Source organism: Falco peregrinus, chromosome 1 (genome assembly GCF_023634155.1).
Source record: "Falco peregrinus isolate bFalPer1 chromosome 1, bFalPer1.pri, whole genome shotgun sequence".
Lineage (NCBI taxonomy): Eukaryota > Metazoa > Chordata > Aves > Falconiformes > Falconidae > Falco > Falco peregrinus.
In genome coordinates this window covers 51,223,895-51,248,391 of record NC_073721.1, presented here as the reverse complement: position 1 = coordinate 51,248,391, position 24,497 = coordinate 51,223,895, and the positions used below count along the sequence as shown (strand labels likewise).

Sequence of the window (24,497 nt, the reverse complement as noted above, 5' to 3'; positions counted from 1 at the left end):
TCTTTCGCCTGTGGGTAGTAACGATGGGAAAAGAAGGTGGCACTCTAGTACAATTAGGTTAAAACAGTCCAGTGTTGTCATCAGGTGGTTACTGGTCTTTGGGGTGAAACCCTGGCCCTGCTGCAGTTATGTGGGTTCAGAATGGTAGGAGAGAAGCAAAGACAATATTGTAGATAGAGGAGAGGAAGCTTTTAAGGAGGTGGGAAAGGCAGCAGCAAGACGCAGCATAGAAAGGGTCAGAAGCCATGAGTATTCATGCCCACGACTAAAACCAAGGTATATAACACACAGTCCGACCGTGCAGACTGTTGGGTCAGAGTGAAGTGAATGCGCTGGACTCAGCGTTCTGCACTGCTGGCAGTGACCTGGCAAAGGACTCACTTGGTTTCTGTCCATCAGATTCTTTAGGACAGTACTGCTACAGTTATTCTGCCTTTATCAAGACTGGTGCATCAACCATATTTAAAAATCTCTTTAAAAAGTGGTGATTTAATGCAGATGGCCTTTTATTTCCAGCAATGATTTCACATTCTGAATTGCATTTTTATTACTCTGGGCAGACTAAAGGGGTTGTCAATACAGCTGTTTCTGCAGCAGTCCAGGCTGTTCGAGGCAGAGGACGAGGTGCTTTAACACGAGGGGCATTTGTTGGGGCAGCTGCTGCTACTGGATACATAACACCAGGTATGGCATGACACTAATAGCTTATGGTTTAATTTTGGCTGCTGGGGGTGTTCTTTTCCATGTGTGTCAGTCACCTATTCAAGTGATTTCTTCAGCTTTAATCATCTGAGATGAAGCAAAAGGGAGAATTCGTGGGGCTTTAAATAAATCAAAGACCTGAAAAACTGGCAGTACCTGTCCTTTATGAGTGTACAACTTGAAGCTTGGCATACACAGAGCACACAGTTATGAGCATAATGGTTTTCCTGGCTTTGTTATTATATGTTGTCTTCATAGTTCACTGCCATGGCACAATTCCCAAAATTCTCTTCCTAGCTAAGAACCTCCTGGATCATGTGCTCTTCAGCATTAGGAGTGGCTTTCCCAAGAAACCCTTGTGGAGATCAGGTTGGCAGGCTCTGGAGTCACTGTATTCCCAGAAACTTTAGACATGAATTGTGCATGTGAGCACAGCATCTATTAGTAGCTTCTGTGGTGGCCAAAAACCAAAAAGCAAAGAATTTCCATTCATACACTGGCTGATGTTAATTCATGATCCGTGCTGCGTTGTTCTGATTAGCAGAAGCATGTTTTGAAATCCAAGAGCCTTCTGGTCCACTTTATCCATGGTGCTTACAAGGCAGAGCAGGTGACTGGCTGGTCAGGTTATCTCGCTGCCGATTCCTTAGGGCAGACTTGCAGCCATCAGAAGCAAACCCATTCCAGCTTGAAGAACTGAAGTGGGCAGCCACTACTGACTGGTACAAAACAGTGCAGGGGGATTTGTTGTGTTGTTTTGAAAACGACAGGCACACAAAGTGTAAGGTGTTAAAATGTAAACACAAGAAAATTTTAACTAAATGTTTACTTTCTCATTCCCCTTTTCGGAGTGCGTTGTTTGTGACTCTCTGCAACATGTCTGAGGCTTGCAGGTGACGTGTGAAAAGAATCTCAATATTGTTTTTACTTAGAATAAGAACCACAAATTTGTAAGAATGAGATGCTGGAGATTCCTTAGTCAAAGCAAATCCAGTAGCTTCCAAAAAATAAAACTTCTATTCCTTGTGCTCAGGTTTTCAGATTACGGCATGAGCTCTAATTACACCCTTCAGCCGTTCACACATGCTAATAGCAGAGCAGTGTTGTTTGGTAGACTTGCTTCCTAGCACAGCTGACAGCATGTCGTCTTCATTGTTCCTGTATGTTCATGTAATTATAAATATTAAAAACCAGTAATTCATTTTTAATGGCTGTTAACATTGTTTTTGGAACTGTCTTTCTGGATGAGGAGTCATTTATGAGACACTTCACCCTGCCAGGGGCATGCTTCTTGCCAGCATGGAATTACTCCAGAAATAAGTTTAATTTCCCAGTTACTGTAGTTGTTAAGCTTTTACTGGCCTTGGCCTTCACTGATTATTTCTCTTCATCCCCTGTTCTTCTTGCTTTCTGTGATGGACACAAGTGATCCCACCAGGAAAAAAACCACTGTAAAGCCTTCATGAACTACTGAGATGTAGTAACCAAGACTGGTGTTACCGCTGTTGCTTTTTGTCTCACTCCAGAGTCATGTTTAGCTCTTTGGGGAAAAAAAGATAGTTCTCTGCATGCCTCTAGATATTCAGATGTCCTGTGTGGAACTTCCTTTTGTCTGTTAGCAATGGCAGAGAAGGCAGAATTCACTTTACTGATGGTGATGTGGTATCTGCCTCAGGCATCCAGCATTCTCCTCTACAATGGAAGTTTAAGAAAATGACTGTTCTCTGCCTTAGATTATGTGTGTGTGTGTATTTTAGGAAGAACACAGGCAAATACAGGATGTGTGGATCATGCCAACTCCCTGCTCAGACTTGAGGGCTTCAGCCAGAAGAAAATGCTAAGGAAATCAAATATGGAATTTAACTCTTTGATGCTGAGGCGTAAAGTCATTAGGTAGCTTGTTCTTCAAGAAGGATTTTAAGTGTTTTAAGCAATGTTTAATATATATTAGTGTGTTTGGGTTTTCTGTGGTCCTGTTCCATGTACCAGAAAGGGTCCCTCCCTGTGTGGTGGTATGCAAACACCGGTTGTCTTCAGATACTGTAGGAAATGAAAACCATCCCTTTATCTGTTCATATTGCAGGCTACGGAGCACCGTATGGGTATAGTACAGCTGCGCCAGCTTACGGTATGTATAGCCCAATAATTAACAAACTAGAAATGATACAGAAACTGTTGTGGCAGTCCAAATGTGGCAGTCCAAGGAGAAATTCAAAGAGATTAAAGCTCTTAAACCATGACAACAACAATACTTCTATGCCATAACCTTGTGGTTCTTTTTTGGTTGGAGTAGCTTTTTTGCCTATGCTTTGCCTGATTTGTGGAAGGACTGCTTGTTCTAATTGCCTGTTCCCTTTCATACTGAAACTGAATCGAAGTAGTTTTCTTACTTTTTACAGCCAATCTGTGCTCCATTCAAAGACTACCGAAGGGCCTATTTCAGCATTTCTGACCCTTATTTATCTAAATGGCATTACAGTACCATTGGTGAAATGTTTGTCCCCAAGTGTAAGTGGCTTGTGGACAAAACTCCCTTAATGCTGTCAACTCTAGGAAGTCTGTGTTCACATACACCCCCTGCTGCCCCACAGGCTACAACACTGCTGCCTGGGACAAGTAGAATGGTTTCTGTGTAGCCTACACCATTAGCAATCAGACTTCGAGGAAGCTAGGACGTGGTAATTTGCCACAATGCTTTTTGCTAAGAAACACAGTGATACTAGGCTGGCAAAGCATGGGTTTCATGAAGATTGTAAACTAATAATCAAAGAGCTGTGACGGAAGGGTTTTTCTTAACTCAGCTTCTCCCTACCCACTGGCTTTTTTTTATGCTAGACTAACAATGCATACCTCTAACCGGCCCTTTTGGTTACTTTGAATGAGGTTTATGTGGCAATGGGAGCAAAGCAGTTTGGAGTCGGTGATATGTCCTGGCACGCAAAAAGCGAGCCCACCTGAGCCAGTCCCGCTGTCCTCTCCTGTCACTGGGACAGGGGGAAAGCCTGCTACTGAGTACACTTCAAGGCCTGTGGTTTTTCATATGGGAAAATAAGCCTGCCGTTTGCTATTAATTTTCTAGCTTTTGTAGCATTTGCAATGCTTGTTCCTTTCAAATTTGTATAGCTTGGGCAATACCAACTCCCCTGATAGCATTACAAAGTTAAAAGTATTGTAAAATGTTGATTTCATTACTTTATTTTAGAGGTATGAGCTATGAACAATGGGAGAGTGCTGCCGCCGCTTTATTGAAAGCGTTCACTTTGCTTGACTAAGACCAGCTGGTCCTTCTCTGTACTCCTGCAGTGCAACGGGGAAGGAGAATGGGCCTTACGGGTTCCACTCACAGTGTGGAATTCTCCCTTCAAAATTGATGCCGACCTCTCTAGTTTTAGAACTCCTGCCCTGTTGAGTGGCCAAGTGCTCTGACAGCGTGGCAGCCAACAGCAGTGCTGTCCCATGGGGTGTGGTGTCTGCTGGGTTGCATTACATAAGGAACAGCTACATGTTTTTCAAGGAAAAACAAAAGGGAATTCAGTTGAGGGCTTACTTCATGGTATGGATTTTTTAAAAATCCCTTTGGTTCTTTCCAAGCAGCAGTCACAGACTAACTAAGATGACTAGTACCTGCATGTATGTATTTTTACAAGCAGTGACACACAGTGACATAGGAAGAATCCCTTCCCTGCTGAAGAAAAGAATACAGTTGTTACCAACTTCCCTCGCAGCTTTTCTTGCTTTTTTCATTCATTCCTTCCGTTTTCTGTTTTTTTCTCATGATGCCTATTTTGGGAGCTGGATTTTAATCACTTAGCTGTGTATATGTGACATATCACTGACTTCAAAGCATTGTGGAATTGAATGCTCCCATTTTTCACATAAAGAGTTTCTGTTTTTAATGTCTTATGATTGTGATGCAAAGTACTGGGATAATGCTTTTTTGGCTGTAAGGTAAACATGTCTTTCTGCCTTTGTAAGCTGTTGCATGTTGGGAAACTTCACTTTGATCATCTGGTGCTCTGGAATACCTGCTGTTGCTGCTTTGTGATTTCTAAATGGATACATAGGTTAAATACTAGAATTTAAATAGGCAAGATTAAAAAAACCAAACAAAAGTTTAATTGTGCAGAAGTTTGCGAGGCCACAAGAACTCTTTAATAATCACAAAATCAGGCAGATATTAATCTTTCCAGATTTGCCACTTCAATACAGGAGAGGACATGCAGAATTTACTGTAGGTGCTTGATATTTGGCTGACCTACCTGGATGCTTATCAAAACTGCTGAACAGTTTCCCTGTGAGTTCTCTTTCAGGCACAGCAGTGCCTGTCTGGAATATATGCAATTGTAACTGGTCTTTGAAATTAACTCAGAACATAGAATGAGATAATAGAGATAATTATCATAAAGTTCATGAAGTAGAGCTTCAAGTCCAAATACACATTCTGCTTTTCAGAATATTGCTTACTTTAATTTTACCAAACACCAGGACAGAAATAAAAGCAAACTTTAAGCTAACCATCTGGAGTGCAAAGTGTTGAAGTGTTACTGTTTATGGGACTCTGCACCCTAAAATCAAATTGACTGACTGATCTGGAAAAGGTTAATGAGAACACTACTGTAAGCTCTTATCTGACTTTCTTGGATCACTGAACTCATTTGGAGTCCTCTCCCTTTCTTCTCTCTGTAGGTTTACCCAAGAGAATGGTTCTGTTACCAGTTATGAAATTCCCAACTTATCCTGTTCCCCACTACTCATTCTTTTAGCAAATGGCAGAAGCTAATTCCTATTGATTGAACAACACAGTACAGAATGTTAGAAGAAAAAAAGCCTTTTTATCCTGTTTTCTTTGAACACATACTTGAGCAAAGTCATTTGTAAAGAAACATCTTTTTCCTACTTCTTGATTTTAACAAAATGCAAATTTAGTTCTCTAAAACTTGAAAAAAATGTTCTGTGAAATGTTACCTCATTTTCAAATAACTTATACCAGCCTTCTGTTATAGGGAAGAACTAGAAGCTTAAATCTTACGTTTTAAATGAAGTATTCGATTATGTAAAATTAAATTTGTGAAGGATGTATAGAATATAAAACACTGATCACAAATAAACTGTTTTGTTGTAACACAAGAGTACTGCCTGTTTCCTAATGCAGTCACACAGATTCAGTTAACATCCTGTACTTGTTGTAGGGTTATTAAATGCAGGGCATAGTTCTTTAAAAAATAAAAATAAAAAATAAAAAAACCCCAAACCCACACAATAGAAACTTTACAGTTAACATTTAACTTTGTAAATATTATGTTGTGTAATAAACTTAGTAAAGTATGGGTTAAAATATTGTTTTATCTTATTTTTTTATAGTTAAGCATCAGTACCTGAGTTTCCTTACAATCTTTAAGATCAGCATACTGTAACTGTGATTTTGGACACAGTCTTAGTTATCCAAGAAGGCTTTTCACTCGTACACAAAATACTGAAAAACAAATGAAACAAAGGGAATTAAATCTTAGACTGTCTCTCTGTATTAGGTTGCATTCAGTGAAATAAGTATTAAACAAAGGAAGTTCCCACTGAAGGACTCTTGTTATGTAATTACAGGGATACACAGTTCAGTCTGTATTGCCCAGAGAAAGGACGACAATAATGTTACAATCAGGTTCTTTAGAGCTCAAAAGCTGCTGGTTTTCCTTTCATTTCTGTTTTTACAAAAAAAAAAAAAAAATTAAAAAAAATTGTACTTGTTCTTGTGGCCTTCTTCACTTTTAAGATTGTCTGCCCACCCTTGATTTTCCATCCACCATTTCTACAGAAAGCATTTTAGTTGTCAATCTTATATTAAAACAAAGGGTTCTCCTTTTCCCCCTTACATTTATAAGAATCTAAAGCAGCAACAAGGTCCCCATGAAAACTTGCTATTTAATTGTCCCAGTTCTTGTTGAGTGCTGCTGTGAAAAGTGACACACTTCAGCCATAGGCCAGTACTTTTCTAAGAGTTGGTGCTCAAACCGAAAGAATCCTCTTTCCGACAAGGAGTGTGTGCACCTGTCTGAAATTCCAGGACAGGCCCCAGCTCTGTGCTGTCTCCATGTACTGTAGACTTCTGCATAACAACGGCTGTGGGCTCTAACGAGGGATTCGAGTAGTCTTTATTAAGGTATCACCCCACAAAATAAGCAGCGTTGTTGGTTGCACTTCTCTACTCAGACCTCACCCGTTGCTTTTCAGTAGGTTTGCTTATGTTCATGCTCTTTTAAGATTGCCTTTATCCACTCTGTTCTCTAACAGACTCTGCTGCTGAGGCAGGGGGAGCTTTATATATGAAGAGGGTGTAAGAACAGTGCTTAAAGCAATGTAAAGTTCCTCCTCCCCTATGCCCCCCCACTGGAGGGAAAGAAATATTAGAAAAGCTTATTAAGGGGTGGCTTATGTAACAAGCTGCTTTTCTTGGAATTAACTGCAGCTGTTATTCTTAAGCTAAGTATTTGTGCTTAGGAATGTGTTTGTATCTTAAATGGTTTTTTCTTCTGCCGTAGCTCTTGCTTTGGTTTGGTGTTGGTGGTACTTTAATAAAAAACGTAGATCTATTGACAAGTAGTGGTGAGCCTGCTGTTGTCATCCATGCGTTAGTGTCAAAATAAAGAGCAGGGTCTTGGGGATGTAGTCAAATTTAGTGGTGCTCATAAATCACTGATATATTTTGCTGGCCTATGGATGAAAGGAAGCCATCACGGAGCAGAAAAAGCATGGCTGATAAGAGCCCATTTTTGTTAATCAAATATACGTTAAAGGAATCTTTCCTCTGCACATGTTTTTTCCCCACCCCTCTTTCGGAGTTCTCCTGATTGGCAACTGTTTGTAGTCTCTTTTTTTTTCTTCTTTTTTTTTTTTTAATCCCTAGCTTGTAAAAATTCAAACAAAATATATTCTGAACCAATTCTATACAATGAACATTCATAAGCCAAATAATTCTTATTTCAAAAACAAGGAGGGCGCTATGCTCTTTTCCAACATGATGGCAGTCATTTCAGATGATTTATAGAAGTCATTTTTTTATTTTTTTGTCATTTGTTGGGAGTTACTAACCACATTGTAAACTTGCCCCCTTGCTGCATATTTTACATTTCTCTGCTTTACTGAAAATATGAATGAGCTGTCAGTTCTTTGTTTAGAAAGTGGTAACCTTGGAAGTGTTAGATGTTTCAATACCTTCAAAGAATTAAAAGTGCCCATTTTACAATGAAAATTCCACTTGCAGCTAAAAGAGCAGAGAAATTTAAATGGAGCTTTAGCTTCAGCCAGTCTCTGAAATTAACGTGAAGTTTTTGCTTCTCTGCTCTTTTCCCACTGTAGGTGGTTTTTTCATTGACAGTCCCTATTGCCAGCCTCTCAGCATCGCACCTTTTATTATTCACTTGGGCCCTCAAGATTTCTTCTCTGACTTCTAGAACCATCAGGTTGTGTGGCTCGAAATGGCATTTTGTACATGTCTTAAAAGCAAGAACAAACGTGGCTCGTTTTGAGGTTTCTCAACTTCAGACATGGAATCTGAGCTTTTTTCCTTTTTCCTTTTTTTTAAAGTGTTTTTCTCACTTCTTGAACTTTGTTCCGTTTAATGAAAAGCAATACTTACTCCAAGCCACAGTCCTTTCTTTGGGTACATAGCAATAGATGTGTATATACTTCTGGTTATTTCTTCACACTAGAAGGGAAAGACTGGTGTGTTGGGGGGTGGGGAGGGGGAACCAAACAACCAAACACCAAAACAAGAAAGAAAACCTAGCAGAGTGCCTGCTTTAAGCAGTGAATCCTGCATTTACTTTCACTACTTTAAGTACTTCTGAATTTTAATACTATGACTGTATTTGCGTGTTTCCTATAAACTTGCTACAAAGACTTGCAATGGTCGCTCTGGAGCTGTAGTGCTTTGTACCATTGTGCATGTCAGCAGACATGAAATGTAGCAAAAAGGCAGAAGAAAAAAAATATATTTTTTTTTCCAAAATCTAACTAAATGATATATTGTCTCTCTCTCTCTCTCTCTCTTCCCCACATCATTAATATGAGGCACAAAAAGGGTAGGCCTGAACTTGACTTTCAAATGGATTGCTTTTGTGTCTCTTAAAATCATCATCAAATGATAGGAAAACATATTTGGTAAACAGCTAGTTCACAAAACTTTGCTGCTCTAAATTTACTGAGTTTTTTTCCTCTTAAATATTTGTATGTTGATATTTTGAGATTGTGAATGACCAATCAGCAATAACTGAAAGGTGAATGTTTTTTTTTAATGGTATTGGAACATCTATATGTTGCAGCTTAAGACTTTTAAGCAGTTTTCAGCAGGTTAATACCACTTTATTCTCATTCTCTCCGGACCTTCATAGCCATATGCACTTGTATAAAATAAGCAGAAATGTAGTGACTGTAAGCTGAGATCGTGATATAAAAGGTAAGAGATTTTATTTTCAGCTTAAAGAATATTTTTATTGCTTTTTTTCTAAAAATCTCATTTACCTGTGACAATCTTGTATATGGCGTTTTTATTATGTCTTGTTGAACTAAATGTTTAAACAGGTAATACATAGGTCTGAATTCCAACTTTGTATTTTTCAAGGCCACTTCAAATACTCCCGTTTCAGTTAAAAAAGAAAATATTACTTAACACTTTTAAGAAATTGTTTGGTTTTATCAACAGACTGTTCTCCTTCAAATATTTTTCTCTTGTGTAGCATAAAAAGCTGTATTGATACTGCTGTGTGTCAGGCACTGCATTCCTTGCATACCTGTGGAAAACATTTGGGTAGGTACCAAAGCCACGGCCATGGCCTGCACTGAAAGCCATCCCATGGTTGTAGGTACGTGGGATAAAAATGAGAAGTGAAATGTGTGATACTATCTAACTAATAAGGAGAGAAATTATTTCCCCAAACTATTAAAGCTAAACTGAATGAAGAATGAAAGACTTTGATGATATTACAGTTAAAATCTGCAGAGATCAAATTACATTAGGCCAAATTAATTCATGAAGCAGCCAGGTTTGCTTTCCTCTTGTGGGTGCAGTGGGAGGGGAGGAAGGCAGGCAGGCAGTGATTTAACTCTGCATGAATAATTTGCTTAGCTGTGGTTTTCTAAAGCTAGAGATTAGGATACAGCCATCCATAAATAATTACTTTCATTTCTGTAGTAAATGTTTTAACAATATTTTACTTGGATTAAAATGGTTTTGGATTATGACCTATATAGTGCACATGATATGTGTAGTTTTAAAATACTAGGTTTTTTTAATTTGCCTTTATATAACCTTGCATTATGCAAAGTTGCATAGAACAGTACTGCACAACTGCAGTACTTGCAGTACTTGAAGTTGCTGGAAACAACTCTTTTTATATAAAAACAGTTTAAAAAAAAAAAAGCAAAAGGGAGGGAGTTGATGGTGGTGTTATTAGCATTTTAGGGTCTCAATTCAGAGATGAAAGCATAAAAATCCCCGACTGGTCACAGTTTGTGCCGATGTAAAACAGGAAAACACTTGGTACAGAATATGCAGTAGTGTATCAGGCCAAAAGCTTGTTGTTTTGCATCAAAATGTAACAGCAAAAGTAAACTGTATTCCATTTCAATATTGAAACATCAGATCACTAAATAACTGCATGTGTAGGCTATCCATAACTCGGGACCTGTCTGGATAGAATTCATAGGCTGATGTAGAAAAATAGCTGTTAAATATCGTTAGCTTTGCTACTGTGGGCAGAAACCTGACCCTGCAAGTGGCCTATATATTTGCACCTGGGGAAATGAACTTGAGGAACTGTACGGGTGACTTGCCCGGGAAAGCACATAACCATTTGATTACATTTGCAGGTGCAATTGATGAGCCATCAGAATGTCCTTCCCATTCGGTGGTGCAGATTTTCATCTGCTGTTATCTTCAAGGTGCAAACCTGGGGCTTGGTTTGAAGCTCACTTAAAATTCAATTCATTCTTTCAGCCTGTCAGGCTAAGCAGTCCTGACAGTGGAGCAGCAGGCTGCTCACTTTCCTTCGGAAGACAGTATTTTATATGCGTCAAGGCAATGTTAAGGTGCATTATAATGAACTTCTCTTGAGTATTCCTTTCCTAGGCTTAACTGATGTCAGTCTGACAAGCACTGTCCAGTTCAAGGACTGATTAATAAAATGTCTTGCTGACTCTTATCTGATCTGTTTCTTTGTGGCCTGTACTTGGCAGCTTAATCCATTTGTATTGGTTTCCATCAGAACTGCTTTAACTGTCAATTTCCATATTTTTCTGTCATTACCCTTTAGCTCTTACAATCCTAAGTATTCCACTCTTCTGCTTTTTTTAAATTCTCACTTTGTTGGATCTTCTGTTTTTCACTGAAAGGATACTAAATTTCTCTAATGCATTTTTGTCCGTAATGCAAGTACTTCTGTCCGAAATTTGTCCCCTTGCCTTTGCTGCACTCCTCCGTAGGAGACAACATTTCCTGATATGGGGAATACACAGTGTACTTAAGACTCCTAAATCCTGAGCTTTGCAGCCACTTGGAATCAGTGATAAGATCCTAAGGTCAAAGACTGCCTAGGAACCTGTCTCCTTGACAGTGGAACTTGGAGCAAAACATTCCTGTGTATTGAAGGGTCAGGGATGTAGACTCTTGAAGTGCCTAATATATTGGCATTTGAGAGAGCAGTTGAATTCTCACAGTAGGTTTTAACCTAACTGAAATACCAGGCTATCATCTGATGAGTAATTTGGGTAACATCTGCTTGATCAATGTTGCAGCCATCACTGTTTTGCTAAGGCAGAACTAGAAACTCCTTTCTTTTGCATAATACTTGCAGGCTTTCTTTTTTAAAAGCTGCCTCAGAGCATGGTCTAAAGTGCCTTCTCTGTCCGATTAGAGTTCTGGTTTATGGCTACTGAGCTTTCTATTTCTGGATATACCCAACAGCCAAACATGTAAACACAGTTCCGTATGCTTTGTGCAGCTGCTAGTACCCTCGTCTACAATGTTAATTTTGAATTTTAGTTCATCAAAAAGAATTCTGAAAAAGTTCCTTTCAATTAGTACATACATAAATAGCCCACTATGGGAAATCTCTGCCTGTACACTACCCACCTTAGTTTTAGCTAACCAGATGATAAGAGTGTATTTTGGGAGATGGTGTCTGGCACTGAGAAGATTAAAAGAAGCCAGAGACTTCATACAATAAAGAATTGACCTGTTTAACATGCTGTCTGTATTGGAGGTGAACAGCATTACCATTGACTTTGGAAGAACAACTGAGCTTCGGTGGCCTACTCAGTTAACACTGAACCAAGTGAGGCTATTTACAGAATGGGGAGATTAAAATCCAGACTGTTCCACTTTTACAACAGCAGTTGTTTGCTGTTAGCTGCGCCTGCATACAAACCCATTATCAGGCAGGTATGTGCTTCCCCTTTCTACTAGTGTGGGTTTCATGGGACCATATGAGGAAGAAACATGTGTATAACAGCCTGGTGCATTGCTGACGGGTGTCTGAAGTGCCCTGTTCTCTCTGGCCCATCTCCCCTTCAAAGAATTTAATCCCAGTTGACTTCTTACACAGCTGTAGCACTGGTGTAAGAGCAGCACTGGTATGACCTTGCTGTGAGGTCATGCAGTATTTTTTTGTTTTGAAATAGGTGAAAGCTAGACAGAAGTATTGTTTAGAAATTTGTCAGCAAGTGACTTCGGGAGACACGTGGTGTTTTTATACTTATGATACATTTCAGCAGGTAGCTCCACTCCAGAACTGCATAGCTCTGCAAGGAGCTGGCACCTCCACTTCACCAGCTGCAGTGGTCAAAGAACTTAAGTTTTAAACAGCAGTCTTTACAGATGGAAACTCTTAATTACGGTGCACTGCTAACCATGCCTCATGATGGGCGAGTGGCAGCAGGAATGCTTGTCATTTTCCAAGATGTGCAACTGTGAATTTTGAAGATGTAAGGTATTTAATAAAAGTAGAAATTCAATCCTACTTTGCCAGCCATATGAGATTTTTCCAGGCATGTTCTATCTAGAGAAGCTTTTAGGCAACCAGATTGGTTTAGAGGGCTTGGCTAGCTGAAGATGTGGTACATGATGCTTCCTGCCATCATGTCCTCTCTCTGCCAGTGCTTGCTGTCTCCCTCAAGCACACATTCAGGAGCTGGAACATGGTGACCTTATTCCTGGGCATTGTGCCAGTGGGATGGAGGGAGGCCAGCCTATACTCATGAAGGGAATGTGGAACACGCGGCCTGTGTTGCCCAAGCAATTTCTGTTGAACACAGTGCACAATCCAGCCCTCACAAAGACAATTTAGTGCCTGGGTAGGTGGTTCCTAATCTATCCAATTTGCTGTCATGTAGCCAATGTGAGCTAATTAGATGATGCAGCAATTGTCATGGCTCCCACTTAATGTGCAGTAAACCCTGCTGCTGTGGTTTTCACTGCAGTTAAATACCTTTGCTTCTGTGAATTCTGTCCTACTTCCCTGCCTTTTCTGATCACCTTCTAGCATCCCAGTAAATAACTGATTCTCTCTAATTATGGAATTGTTTCATAAAAGTGTCTAGATTCTTAAAAACTTTTAATCAGCCTATGAAAAACTTCAGAGAAGCAGGCTTTCCTACAAATATTCAACTTACTCATGTGCCAAGGGACTATTTCTAGTCATTTACAAAGATCTGTGAAAACTACTCTGGTATCTGCGATCTCTGGAGACTAGGATCCCTTCATTTGAGAACACTTGGAAGGAAAAAAAAGATTTAAAGTGTGTCTTAATAAAAGTCAGTGGCTAGAGGGCACAGAAGGAACTTAATTGGGGGAAAATGCACAAATTAAAACTATTTCAGGCTTTTTGCTTTCATTGAACTATCGAGAAGAATTTCCCTGACCGCAAGTTCCTCGTGTTATTAGGAAGCAGAAAATGAAGGAAGAGTGGCATGAAGATTTCTCAAGTGGTCTAGGAAAAAAAATCTCATATTTGTCGGCTATTCAGCTGTAGGACATCAGTCTCCTGGCGCTTCTTCCAGAACTCCAAGATAGCAATAAACATGAGTAGCTTTAACCTACCATGCCATATCCAGTCCTGGGAATGTCCTTGGAGAGTGAGCCTGGCAATCCCTGTCTTTTCAGTCCATTTTTTTCAATCCCCTGAAAGAAAGTGTCACCTTGCTTCCTTTGTAATTCTGCATCTGTACTTCTGAGAGCCCGTAGATTATCAGAGTCTAGAGGTGGGTTTCCTGAACACATCCCCAGAACTGAGTAAGTGAAAAGCAAGTAGACAATACAGTTATTTCAGTCTTTACTCAGACCAAAGTGCCAGTTTGCCTCTTTTGCTTGGTAGGTTAAGATACGATCATTCGGTATAAGAACTTCTTGCCTTCAGCTAAATTCTTGGTAACAGTTGCCTGTTACTTAATAAAGGGAAAAATATGTCCCAGCTTCAGCTGAGTTCCAAGTCACGGTAAACGGCTTACAAAAACAGCTACTATTTCCGGTGGCTCTGGGAAACCACACAAGAACTCCGCTGCAGTGGATTCTTTTGGACACATGATGAGATATGTAAATATGAAGTTCAGAGTGTTGCTCTCAGTTGTGAGGCTGACTAAGACCTCTCCTCTCTGGCATGAAAAGAATGAAAATGAGTTCTCTGCTGGACTCATTGAGGAGTTCTGTTAAGAATGGTTGCACTGTCTTAACAGTAACTCAGCTTGAATGTTCAGGACACAGACCCTCTCAGGCTTCCTGCTGAATAAACCAATTGAAAAATGAGATGCTTTATTGACTTGTTTAAGCAAAGTGAAGGGATATTGTAGTTGCAGCTGCTATCTATAGTACATGAGACAGCTTGTCTAACAGCTCATTTGGTTTCATTCTTCTGTTTTAGCACATCTAGTTTGCTGTGAAACTGATCCTTACTGTAAAGTGGAAATTCTATTATAGTCATTTTAGAACAATCTGCCAGAGAAACTTGGCACTGAGGTCCTATGCCTGTGGATTGTGGCAGCAGTTTTCACCTGTACTTTCTTTTGAACGTTAACCACTTAAGCTAGTAATTAATTGTTTGGCATTAAGACAGTTGTCATCACAAAGCTGTTTTATTACTTAACCCCAGAAGTTCTGTCTCTTTAGCTTTATTTGTGTCATCTTATTCATACTTATTTATGTCTAGGTTTTCTAGTGCTCCTGAAACATTTTCCTTTTTCCCCATTCTGCTCATGGAAATGGGACTGATTCAGTTGTTCATTTGTAACTGATGTCCAAGATAATACAAAAGCATGAGTAGGACGCATATGCCTGTTCCTCTAGTCTGGGGTCTTCCAGGAGAAAGGGTGCTTTTTCTGCTAGGACTGTCGAACACTGTGTAGGCAATGCAATGCCTTACTAAAAGTAGCTGTGTGAGTGATGTTAAGAGAAAACCTCATCATGCTGTAAGATTTAAATTCAGTAAAGTGTTGTATTTTGGTCTTTTTCTCCAATTCGTGTGGCCATGTGAAGCATTCAGACCACATGTTTACCTTCATGTTTAAGAGGAGATGAATGTCCAGAAGTGGTATGTGGAGATGTGCAGTTCTAAAGCAAATTTCTTATTTTGGATGTTATTTTATCTTGTATTTGGTGCCTTAACTCTGTACAATCTAAGGTCATATATACTGTACCACAGGTAGTTTAATAGTTAAGTGTACTTTAAAAGAACCCAACAAGCCTAGTCTACTTGCAAAGACTGAGGCCTTCTCAGTGGGAGAGTTCTCTTCCATGTTTAATTAATAATCCATTGATAAATAAGAGTTGCAAGAATTTAAAGAGCACATAAAAATTTTAAACACAGATTGAGACTGAATTTCCATCTTCAAAGGTTTGTGGCAATAAGGTAATTAAAGGTACAGTCTCTTCTATGCTGTGTAAATAAAAAACATCAAAATGTTTTATAGCTAGCCAGAAGTGCATGTTTGTGAAAACCTCTGGACTGTTATCTCTAGTAGAACAAATTACACTAATTCTAAAAGGCATTAATTGAATGTAATTGGCTAGCCATTCACTGGTACAGGGGAGCTGGAATGAGTGAGACTTGCAATTAATTTTTAATTCTGAAATAGCATGTGGACTTAAGTCTCATTCCTGCCTCTTACCTGCATCTAGAAGCTCCGGGTGCCTTATGCTGCTTTGCAGTTCACGAGGTGTAATGCAGCTTCTACTTGAGCACATGCTTGCTGAATGCATCTGGTCCTGGTAGAATGGACTGAGGCAAGAGAGAGAGAGAAAAGAAAACAATGAAGCTAGAATGCCCTTCTCTTGTCTTAAAGGTTGAGCATCATACATGGGAAGTTGGAGGGAAAGTTCCACTGCCTTTTCCAAGTCCATTAATAGAATCTGTGGTAAAATCAGGCAGTTTATATCTACTATGGCAAACCAGGAGCCTTCATATACTAAGAGCAGGGGACATGATACTGTTTTTTCAGTAATTCATAAGAAATTGATGGTTTAAGCTATCTATATAGCAGGCTAAAAGCTGCTAGTATTTTTTTTTTTTTTCTGTTCAGTAAATAAGTCCAGGGTGGAAGGTTTTCCAGAGGAGGAAGAACATGAGAAATCCAATGAACAAATTCTATTCCCGATGCAGCCCTATCCAAAATAGGGAGATTGCTCCAACAGTGTATATAGCACTCAACTGAATTTTGGGAAGGAAAGGAATAATAGTAATTTCCCCTAAAGTACTACTAGTAACTTATTTCTGCAATGCCCACAGTATTCTAGACAACTTGCTTTTACACAGAACAGCATAGCAACAAGGGGAAGTAGATACTGCTTCCACAACTACATGCAGTAATGTACATATTTCAGGTCACCAATATTGGTGTAACTAGTTATGACAAAGTAGGTTCACCTTACCAGAAAAGCATGTTTTCAGATTCTATCCATTTCCTTTTTTTTTTTTTTTTTTTTTTTAAGCTAGAGGGGAGTTAATTATAGTACTCATCTGTTTCAAAGGGAGTAGAGCAGAAGGTAAGTTTAAACTTCATACTTCCAAGCTGCTATAAGTTGATTAACAGTGTTCCATGAAAACAACCTGATGTACTACTTTATTTTCTTTGTGCTCATTTCTATGTTCTTAGAAAAGCACAAGCTTGTGTAAGCGTAATCAACACAAAGTTACTCAGGGTACTGTGTCATCTCAGCAGCGGACACTAACTGCATCTTAAGTCAATAGGCACATATAAATAAAGCTTAATTAAGAGAAACAGAACATGGCAGGTTTTGCTTCACTACTGGCACTGTTGCAGTTTAATGATCTATGCATACGGACATGTGCGTATTGCTGCACTCTCAACAGAACCTGTAGTCCTGTAAGCATCCTGTAAACTAACAAAGTAAAACGTAGTCAGGAGAGAGAGAAGTCTTCTTTCATTATTTTCACAAAGAAGTTTATAAACAGATGGAAAACAAGAATAATGGTGGTCTGAAGACCAGCATTTACAGCAGTACAGCTTTTGGAAATTTAGTGATTATATGAATTTAATTATGAAAACTCTAATTTGCTGTACAAACTAGTATCACTGCTTCCCTGCTCAACAGGATAAAGACAAGTGTAGTTTTCTAATAACATCTATTGCATGGAAATACACATATACTGGAAGAAAACGGAGGCTGTACTGCAGAGAGCATATTCAACTACAGAGCCGTTCTCTGGGCAATGCTGCATAACATAAGAGTGGGTAAATATGCCTTCAGGGACAACACAACACAGAACAGATGTTAAAAAAAAAAACAAACCACACACAGAAAAAAGCCTTGAAGCTTTGTCCAGTCATATATTTACTCCTCCCTGAAAAAGGAATAGCTACATTCATATACATTTACTGAGTTATATACATCAGACATCACAAAGGTCCTTAAGGACAAATGTTTTAAAGCCAGTCTCCTTTTGGACAGAAAAGGGAGGAAGTTGACTCTGTCTTCCAGTTCCAAAGTACAGTGTCTTATTTCTGATCCTAACCCTAAGTCAATATTTATTGATCAAACTGACTAAGCTTTTTAGGTCAACAAGCTCTCTATGAAGCAATTCTGTTCTCTCAAGCCTCTGCAGGGGCCAGCAACTGGTGCTTAACTACTACTTCCACTCCAGAATGTCACCGTTCTCCGGCTGTCCCAGAGCCATTCTGGGACACTTGCACTTGTAAGAGAGCAACACGGCTGGGTGTGGGGTGTGCTGTCCAAAGTACTAAAATACTACAGCAGAGCAAGTCCCAGTGGGCTGTATGCTTTTTCAAGTCCTGTCCAGTTCTGTGACATAGTTGAGCATGAAACCTGTACTGCCAAACGTACCAGCCCCTTAATGAGAAGGACATCTATGTGAAGCAGTCTCAGAAGTGGCAGTTTTGAGGAAAGGCTGGTGTTTTCCAAGTCCAACTCATAAGCTTTTTTTTTTTTAAGTGGTTCAGTTTCCACTCACCAAAAATCACCACAGTCAATCAATTAAAACAATTGCTGCTAATTTGGGCTAAAACATCCCCTTTGTATAACCCAAACTACCACCACCCATCCATCTCAAGAATTCTTTCTTAAGCAAAGAATCCTCAGGAGGCAGAGCCCTACTAAGAGTCTGCACACTAGAAGACAGAGAGGAAATCTGTCAGTGCAGTATAATGTGACTTTTCTGATGACAATTACTTCTACAAGACAAGGAAAAGACAGAGGCAGTGCTTTGGGGCAGTGTTTCATGCTCAGCAAGTTTGTAGAGGGAAGGAATGCAATTCTATAAATCACTTGTACTGTATTTGTTTCTAGACTTGAATGAATTTCACTTTCCCTTTGTGGGTCAGCATAGTAAACATTAAAAGAAAAGGTCTATTTTTCTAAATCTCTTTCACCAATAGAGGTCTGACCTGCAGCCAACAGATGGATTTATTTATCCACAGAGGACAGAGTGTTTATTTTTACACTAAGATTGGATATGGCAATGAGAAGTATGACCTTTGAACTATCTAAACCTTAAATACTATGAACAAATTTTACAAATGAGTAATATGGTCGACAATTCCATCTTTCTTCCCAGTAAATTCCTCTCTCAAAAGAAGGTACCCAGAATTAAACTTCCAAATGAAGTACAAGAGATCCTTGTGGTCTAATTACAGACTACTTTCAAAATATTTACCATTTCTCCCAATTTGTAATCTGTACAGAACAAAGATGATTAAACTATTCCTGACTATACCGTAAATAAAGCAACTTCAAACAAAGCAATTTGGCAACAACCTTAGTATTTATAGCATTAAAAATTAATCTGAACGTTCAAATTGTCTTAATTTGGTAGCAGTTGAGTGGGAAGAAAAATAACTGCACACTGAATTTTAAATTGACCTGTTATCTACTCACTAGCCAAAAAAGCCTGCAAATGTAAAGTAAATGGAATGCTCTTTGTACATTAAGCTCCTTCCTCACGTGATGCTGTACCCTGTACACTTGGCTTCATTTGGCTTCTGTGTTGTGGTTTGTACGCCAGCCACTGTTATTAACTGTACACAACACTTAGATCTGCACTGTAATCTTGGTTCATTTGCCACTGATTGTAACCCAATGCTACAGACTTCTCTGTATATAAAACCGTTAACCATGTCCCATTTGCTTCCAATAGCATACAATAAAGGCTTATCTCTGTAAACAGGAATTATGGCCTTATGATTGGTTTGGGGTTTTTTGTTTACAGTGAGGAAACTGGCTTTAAGGTGTTTTGAAGCCTGGGAAGCCAAACCAGAGAAGTCCATTCTGCTTTAGTCAGGTACATGGGCACAGCAGAAAGGGGAGACAGGCTTCCTAAGGCTGCAGTTTTATCAGAAATTATTACTAGCAAAGTTGTGACTTTGAGATGCAAACATAATGCACATTTATGCTGTAACAAGCAGAATTCAGTCCTTCACAAAGGTGGCACTGAACAGAGTATACAAGAATGAAATTGTGCACAAATCCTTCTGGGTGTTAGCCAATGGAAGCAGCAACAGGAAAACCCAGAGAAGGCTGTGATGAGACTAGCCAGGAAGGCAAGTTTTACTTCAGAATAAAAAGTGGGCATTTCCTAGTGATTAGCTGATTAGAAAAACTGGATGTCTATTTTCTTAAATTACATATGTAAAGAACGAGTAAGATTCTCTCTGACATTTTTCCTTCTCCTGCCCCTCTCATTTCACTGTATTTCCTAAACATTAAATTCCTGTGGACCCAGTTTGTCCTCTGCGGTCTGAAGCAACTCCAAGCAATTTCCTTGTCCAGACAGACAATACCATGAGAATTGTGTGGCTGCTGTTGTTTGCTTGAGGCTGCAACTCATGGGAAGATTTACTGGAATATATATACAAGTATTTCCAGTTGCCTAGAGTAACATAACACAGTTTTACTCTAGAAGGAAAGATAGAGAAATCATTTTATCATATGCTTTTACCTTTCCTTAGAAGTGTTTTTTCTGGTCTTTAATTCAGCATTTCAAGTCTAAGTGCAGAGGTCATTAATCAAATTCAGAAGAGATCAGCCCTGAGGAAGGATTAAAAACTGTTGTGAGCTGACTGAAGTTCAGATTGCTCTTAATAAAATCAGATGTATGGAACCCCACAGCTTAGCATATATGATAACTAGAATAAGACTTGGTATGAAACCTTTGCATTCAACAAGAGTGTGCAGCCAGCTGAGTCTGCTGTTGTGTGGCAAACAAGTCAGTTATGCACATAAGAGCTATTGAACGACCACTGTACCAAAACCAACTAAACCATGCATCACTTAAAATTCAGAGCTCCGTCAAATATTCAGCAAGTAAGATCCATAAAGAACTGAAGACAGTTAAGAAAAACATCATTAACACTTGGCTGAAACTGAGGTCAGTTTTACCCTACATATCAGCATAATACCATACCTATGTACATGATTAATGTTACCTAGCTTATTAAGAGGTCATTCAGAAAGCTACCTCAGGATTATCATCTTGGAGGTGCTGAGAAGGCTGACAGCTCTTCGGCAGTAGCCTGGCAATTGCTGGTCAGTGACAGCTAATGAAAAGAGCTGGGCCTACTCCAGGAGCTGGCTGACATTCTGTGGCCTCACAGGAATGAAACAAGGGGTAGATAAGGGAGTGGTGCATGGGAGCAGTAATACAACACTCAGTCTAGATGGATAAAGGAGGCTGGCATGGCCTTCTTTCTTCACTGTGAAACTGCCCGAAATCTCCTACTTAGTTTTATTCCTGTCCTGCTGTAACTAACCTCAACCTGTCCAGGCGGTTACACAATCTTGCTTGGCAGAACAGGGAAGCTGCGGTTTCTGGCCCCTTGTACTCGTTACTGTTCCCACCTCTCCCTGCAGCCCCCTCCAAACCAACAAGCAATACTCAAGTCTTCTACTTTTTCTCAGCATCCTGCAGTGTCTCTCACTATCAACCTGCAGATGAATGCATACAGTGAAATCTGCAACAGAAAGCTCCTTCATCATTTTCAGTACCTCTCCAATGTTGCTTGACCACTCTGGCCCCATCCTTGCTGGCACAGCACTGAAGGGATCCATGCAGAAAGAACCATCTGCTTAAGCAGGACGCCCAGTTTACCTTGCTGCAGTCGTCATCACCTTGAAAAAGTGTATTTGATTACAGAGGAAGCAGGAAAAAAATGATTTCTTGACCTATGTCCATGCAACTAACAAGCCAGCCTGTCACTTCCGTATGCAATGAACTGCTGCATCTATAAATCTGCCCCCAAAAAATCAAGAGAATTAGCTCTAGTCTCACTTTACAATAAGCACACAATACCAAACAATGGAAATACCATGTCCTACTTTTCTCAGTTTCAGCAGCCTGATTTATCTGGATGTCAGTTCCCTTTTCTCATGAATAAACAACAGATCCCAAATGCAAGGTTTTGTAACAAGCATTTGGGACACTGAGCTGACAAAAGCACCTATTTACTCAAAAGCACACTTACAGCCTGTGTACAGCAAACACTAAACCATCCCTCATGGTGGTCTACATTGATGCTGGTCTGTTTTAAAAGACTTGCAAAATTTTAAGGAAAAGTAGTTAATGCAGAGTGAAAGTAGGTGTCTACTTTCAAAAGAGAAGTGGGATACTCCACAGTATCTCAAACAAGGACATCTGTGTTCCCCAGGCTCACAAACACTTGTTTTGTTTAGCAGCCTTGTGGATGTTGATGATTACAGGTTTCCCTGGCAAAAAAATCAGAAGACACTCATTTCAGCATTTAGGTTTCTGAAAACACAGGCATCATAGTCTGAGCAACACCCTACTCACCACAGGACCGCTAACCTGGGTGAGAACTGTTAGTTGTCACTCAGAGCAAAGACTTAAGCATGGGATCTATTTCTATTGTTCCACAAAAAGCATTTAAGAAGTCAGATCATGAAACTGTCCACTGGTTGCCAGCAGTAGCAACATAAATTTCATCATCAGACCCAAGTCCCACAGAACTACTGCACTCCCCTTCAGTCCCTCCATCAAGCACCTGATCTCCCCAGCGCCAGAGGAATCTGTCTCAGCTGCAGAACTCCCTACCGGCACTTTACATTTAACTTGACTGTTACCTATCCTTACAGGGCAACACTTCAATAAAAAAGAAGGGTAATTTCTTCACCAGAACCATCCCCTCTGCTAAACTAACACAAGTTCTTCATGAACAGCACCCCTCTTTCTGCAAGAACAGATGTGTCCCCTCACTTAATTGCTCGCAGCATAATGCTGACTGGTTGTTTGCTGCAGGATTGAGTTCCAGCAAGTCAGCTAGAAAGTGTTCTTCTCTTTCCCATTTGCTAAGCTGTAAATTATCCTTCCTTTTTGTGACCCCGATCCTTGGTACATTCAACTGAAAGGAACTGGAGCTGCTAACACTTTCAGGGCCTTGAATTCATCTTCACTTTGGGGCTATACCTTCCAGCACATTTATTTGTCTGTGTGTACTCTTGTTACAGTAATACAAAAAGGACCTTTCTTGCTCCAGGCACGAACACCGGGCAAAAACTTTGGATCTCAGAAAAGGGTCACATAACCTAGCACAAATAACACTTCCCTCTTACCCTCTGCATAGGTGCTGACGCTTGCCAAAGGTGGGATTTCCTGCCTGCAGTGAAGGCAGACTCAGCCCTCTGCTGGTTATGATTTATTCAAAGGGTTGTGTTTTGTTTTTGTTTTTTTTTTAAATCTGGCTAACTTCTGATTACAGTAGAAGAGGGAAGGATGAAACAGGGCAAGATGACAAACTACAGCTCAGTAAATCAAATTAGGTTGCCCTGCAAAAGCAGTTCCACCCAAACTCCTGTATCACTGACACTGCAGGTCTTGAGGTAGCAACAGGAGTTTTGCACCCATCACAAAGCTAGCATGTGGACAAGGATTTGCCAGCTCAGTTATCCTGGTTTCAGTGAACAATGTGGTTTGGTGCTACATGTTGAAGACACATACACCTTCTGTCTGCAGTCCGGTGACTGCAAAGTTCTGCTGGTGCCTCAGTTTAGGCTGTGAATAAACAAACCTGAAAGATGGAAGGTGAGACCAAATCCCAGGGACTCAGGAAGGGTGAGGAAAGCTTTCTCCATCTTCTATTAATACAGTTATTCCAAAAATCTTCCTTATGCTGGTTCAGCTTCAAGGCTTACACCCCCAGAAAATTAAGCCATATTGCAAGAAACTGCTCCAAACTGACTTTGAGGGCTCTGTTTCTGTGTGGTCTGAAAAGAAAGGTGCTCTTGCAGAGAAAGCCAAGAGCCAGTTTCCAAGCCTCAACCTCAGCTGGCAGACCTCCTTCCAGTCAGTTTCATTTCATCTTGGCCATAGGAGGGCAGAGCCCTGTCTGCACCCTGCCTGCCTGAAGGGTGGGATTGTTCCTACCCAACAGCTTTATACTGGGAGATAGAAGGCATAAGCCACAGTTAGAAAAAAGGATCTGTCCTTCACAGCTATGGCTGACCTACACAGGAAGAGCAGTATCCTAGATTCTTTGTCATTATTGCAATCCTTTGTTCTGCAAATTCTGTTCTGGAAATTGTGGAGGGTAAAAAACACAGAGACACAGAGCTCCTTCTTAAAGGAGGCATCTGTTTACACCATTTGACAAAAGCCCAGCAGAACTAGTCTGCCAAGACCAGGCTGCATGTCTGAGCAGCTATCTCAAGTTGGTTTATGCTCTATTTAATCTCCCACCTTGCTTGCTATGTACAAAGGGCACATGGACTCATCAGGGTTGTCTAGGATAAATGAACTGGTTTATTTTAATACTGGAACAAATTACACAGCTGAAGCAAAAGGCAACACCCTCCCTTGCAAAAATAACAAAATTTACAAAACCTAAAGACACCACTAAGGCCAGACTAGCACATACCCAGATCAGAAAAATGCAGCAGTGTTCAGGTGGAAGATGAAGAATAAACTAATTCAAGTACATTAAATTATTCTCACTGAGAACAAATGAATGAAGACTTGGGACAGAATTCAGAACTTCCGAGTTACACTACTTGTCACTGGCCTCCTCACTCTGTCCTAACCTCGGAATGAGCAGCACGTGTAACTTCTAATGACATTAAGAGATCAGAGCAGGCTGTTGAGCTGCTAGTGGATTCTAAAATCAGTCTATTATTGTAATGCTGAGCACCCAGGAGCTCCACAGTTTGCTGTTCCGTTTCTGTGCTAGCAGCAGACATCTCATCCATAATTCATACAAGTCTGGCACAGGCTTCCATAGCCCCTCTGGCATGCTGGGTTTTTCACCATTACCATGCAAAAAACACTTTGGGGAGA

At 40.0% G+C, this 24,497-nt stretch overlaps 1 protein-coding gene across 21 annotated transcripts in view; it reads left to right on the top strand.

The window, feature by feature from the left end:
* Nucleotides 1–19,385, top strand: part of STRBP (spermatid perinuclear RNA binding protein) — a 72,872-nt gene extending 53,487 nt beyond the window's left edge. For 6 of the 21 annotated variants that reach the window (XM_027777967.2, XM_055793723.1, XM_055793724.1 and 3 more), the window contains 2 exons: nucleotides 561–684; nucleotides 2,786–5,382. In XM_027777967.2, the coding sequence (XP_027633768.2) occupies nucleotides 561–684; nucleotides 2,786–2,967 (306 nt within the window). In that variant the 3' untranslated portion in view covers nucleotides 2,968–5,382. The other 15 variants (XM_055793733.1, XM_055793732.1, XM_055793730.1 and 12 more) reach the window with 11 other exon arrangements.
* Nucleotides 19,386–24,497: the final 5,112 nt, after the last annotated feature.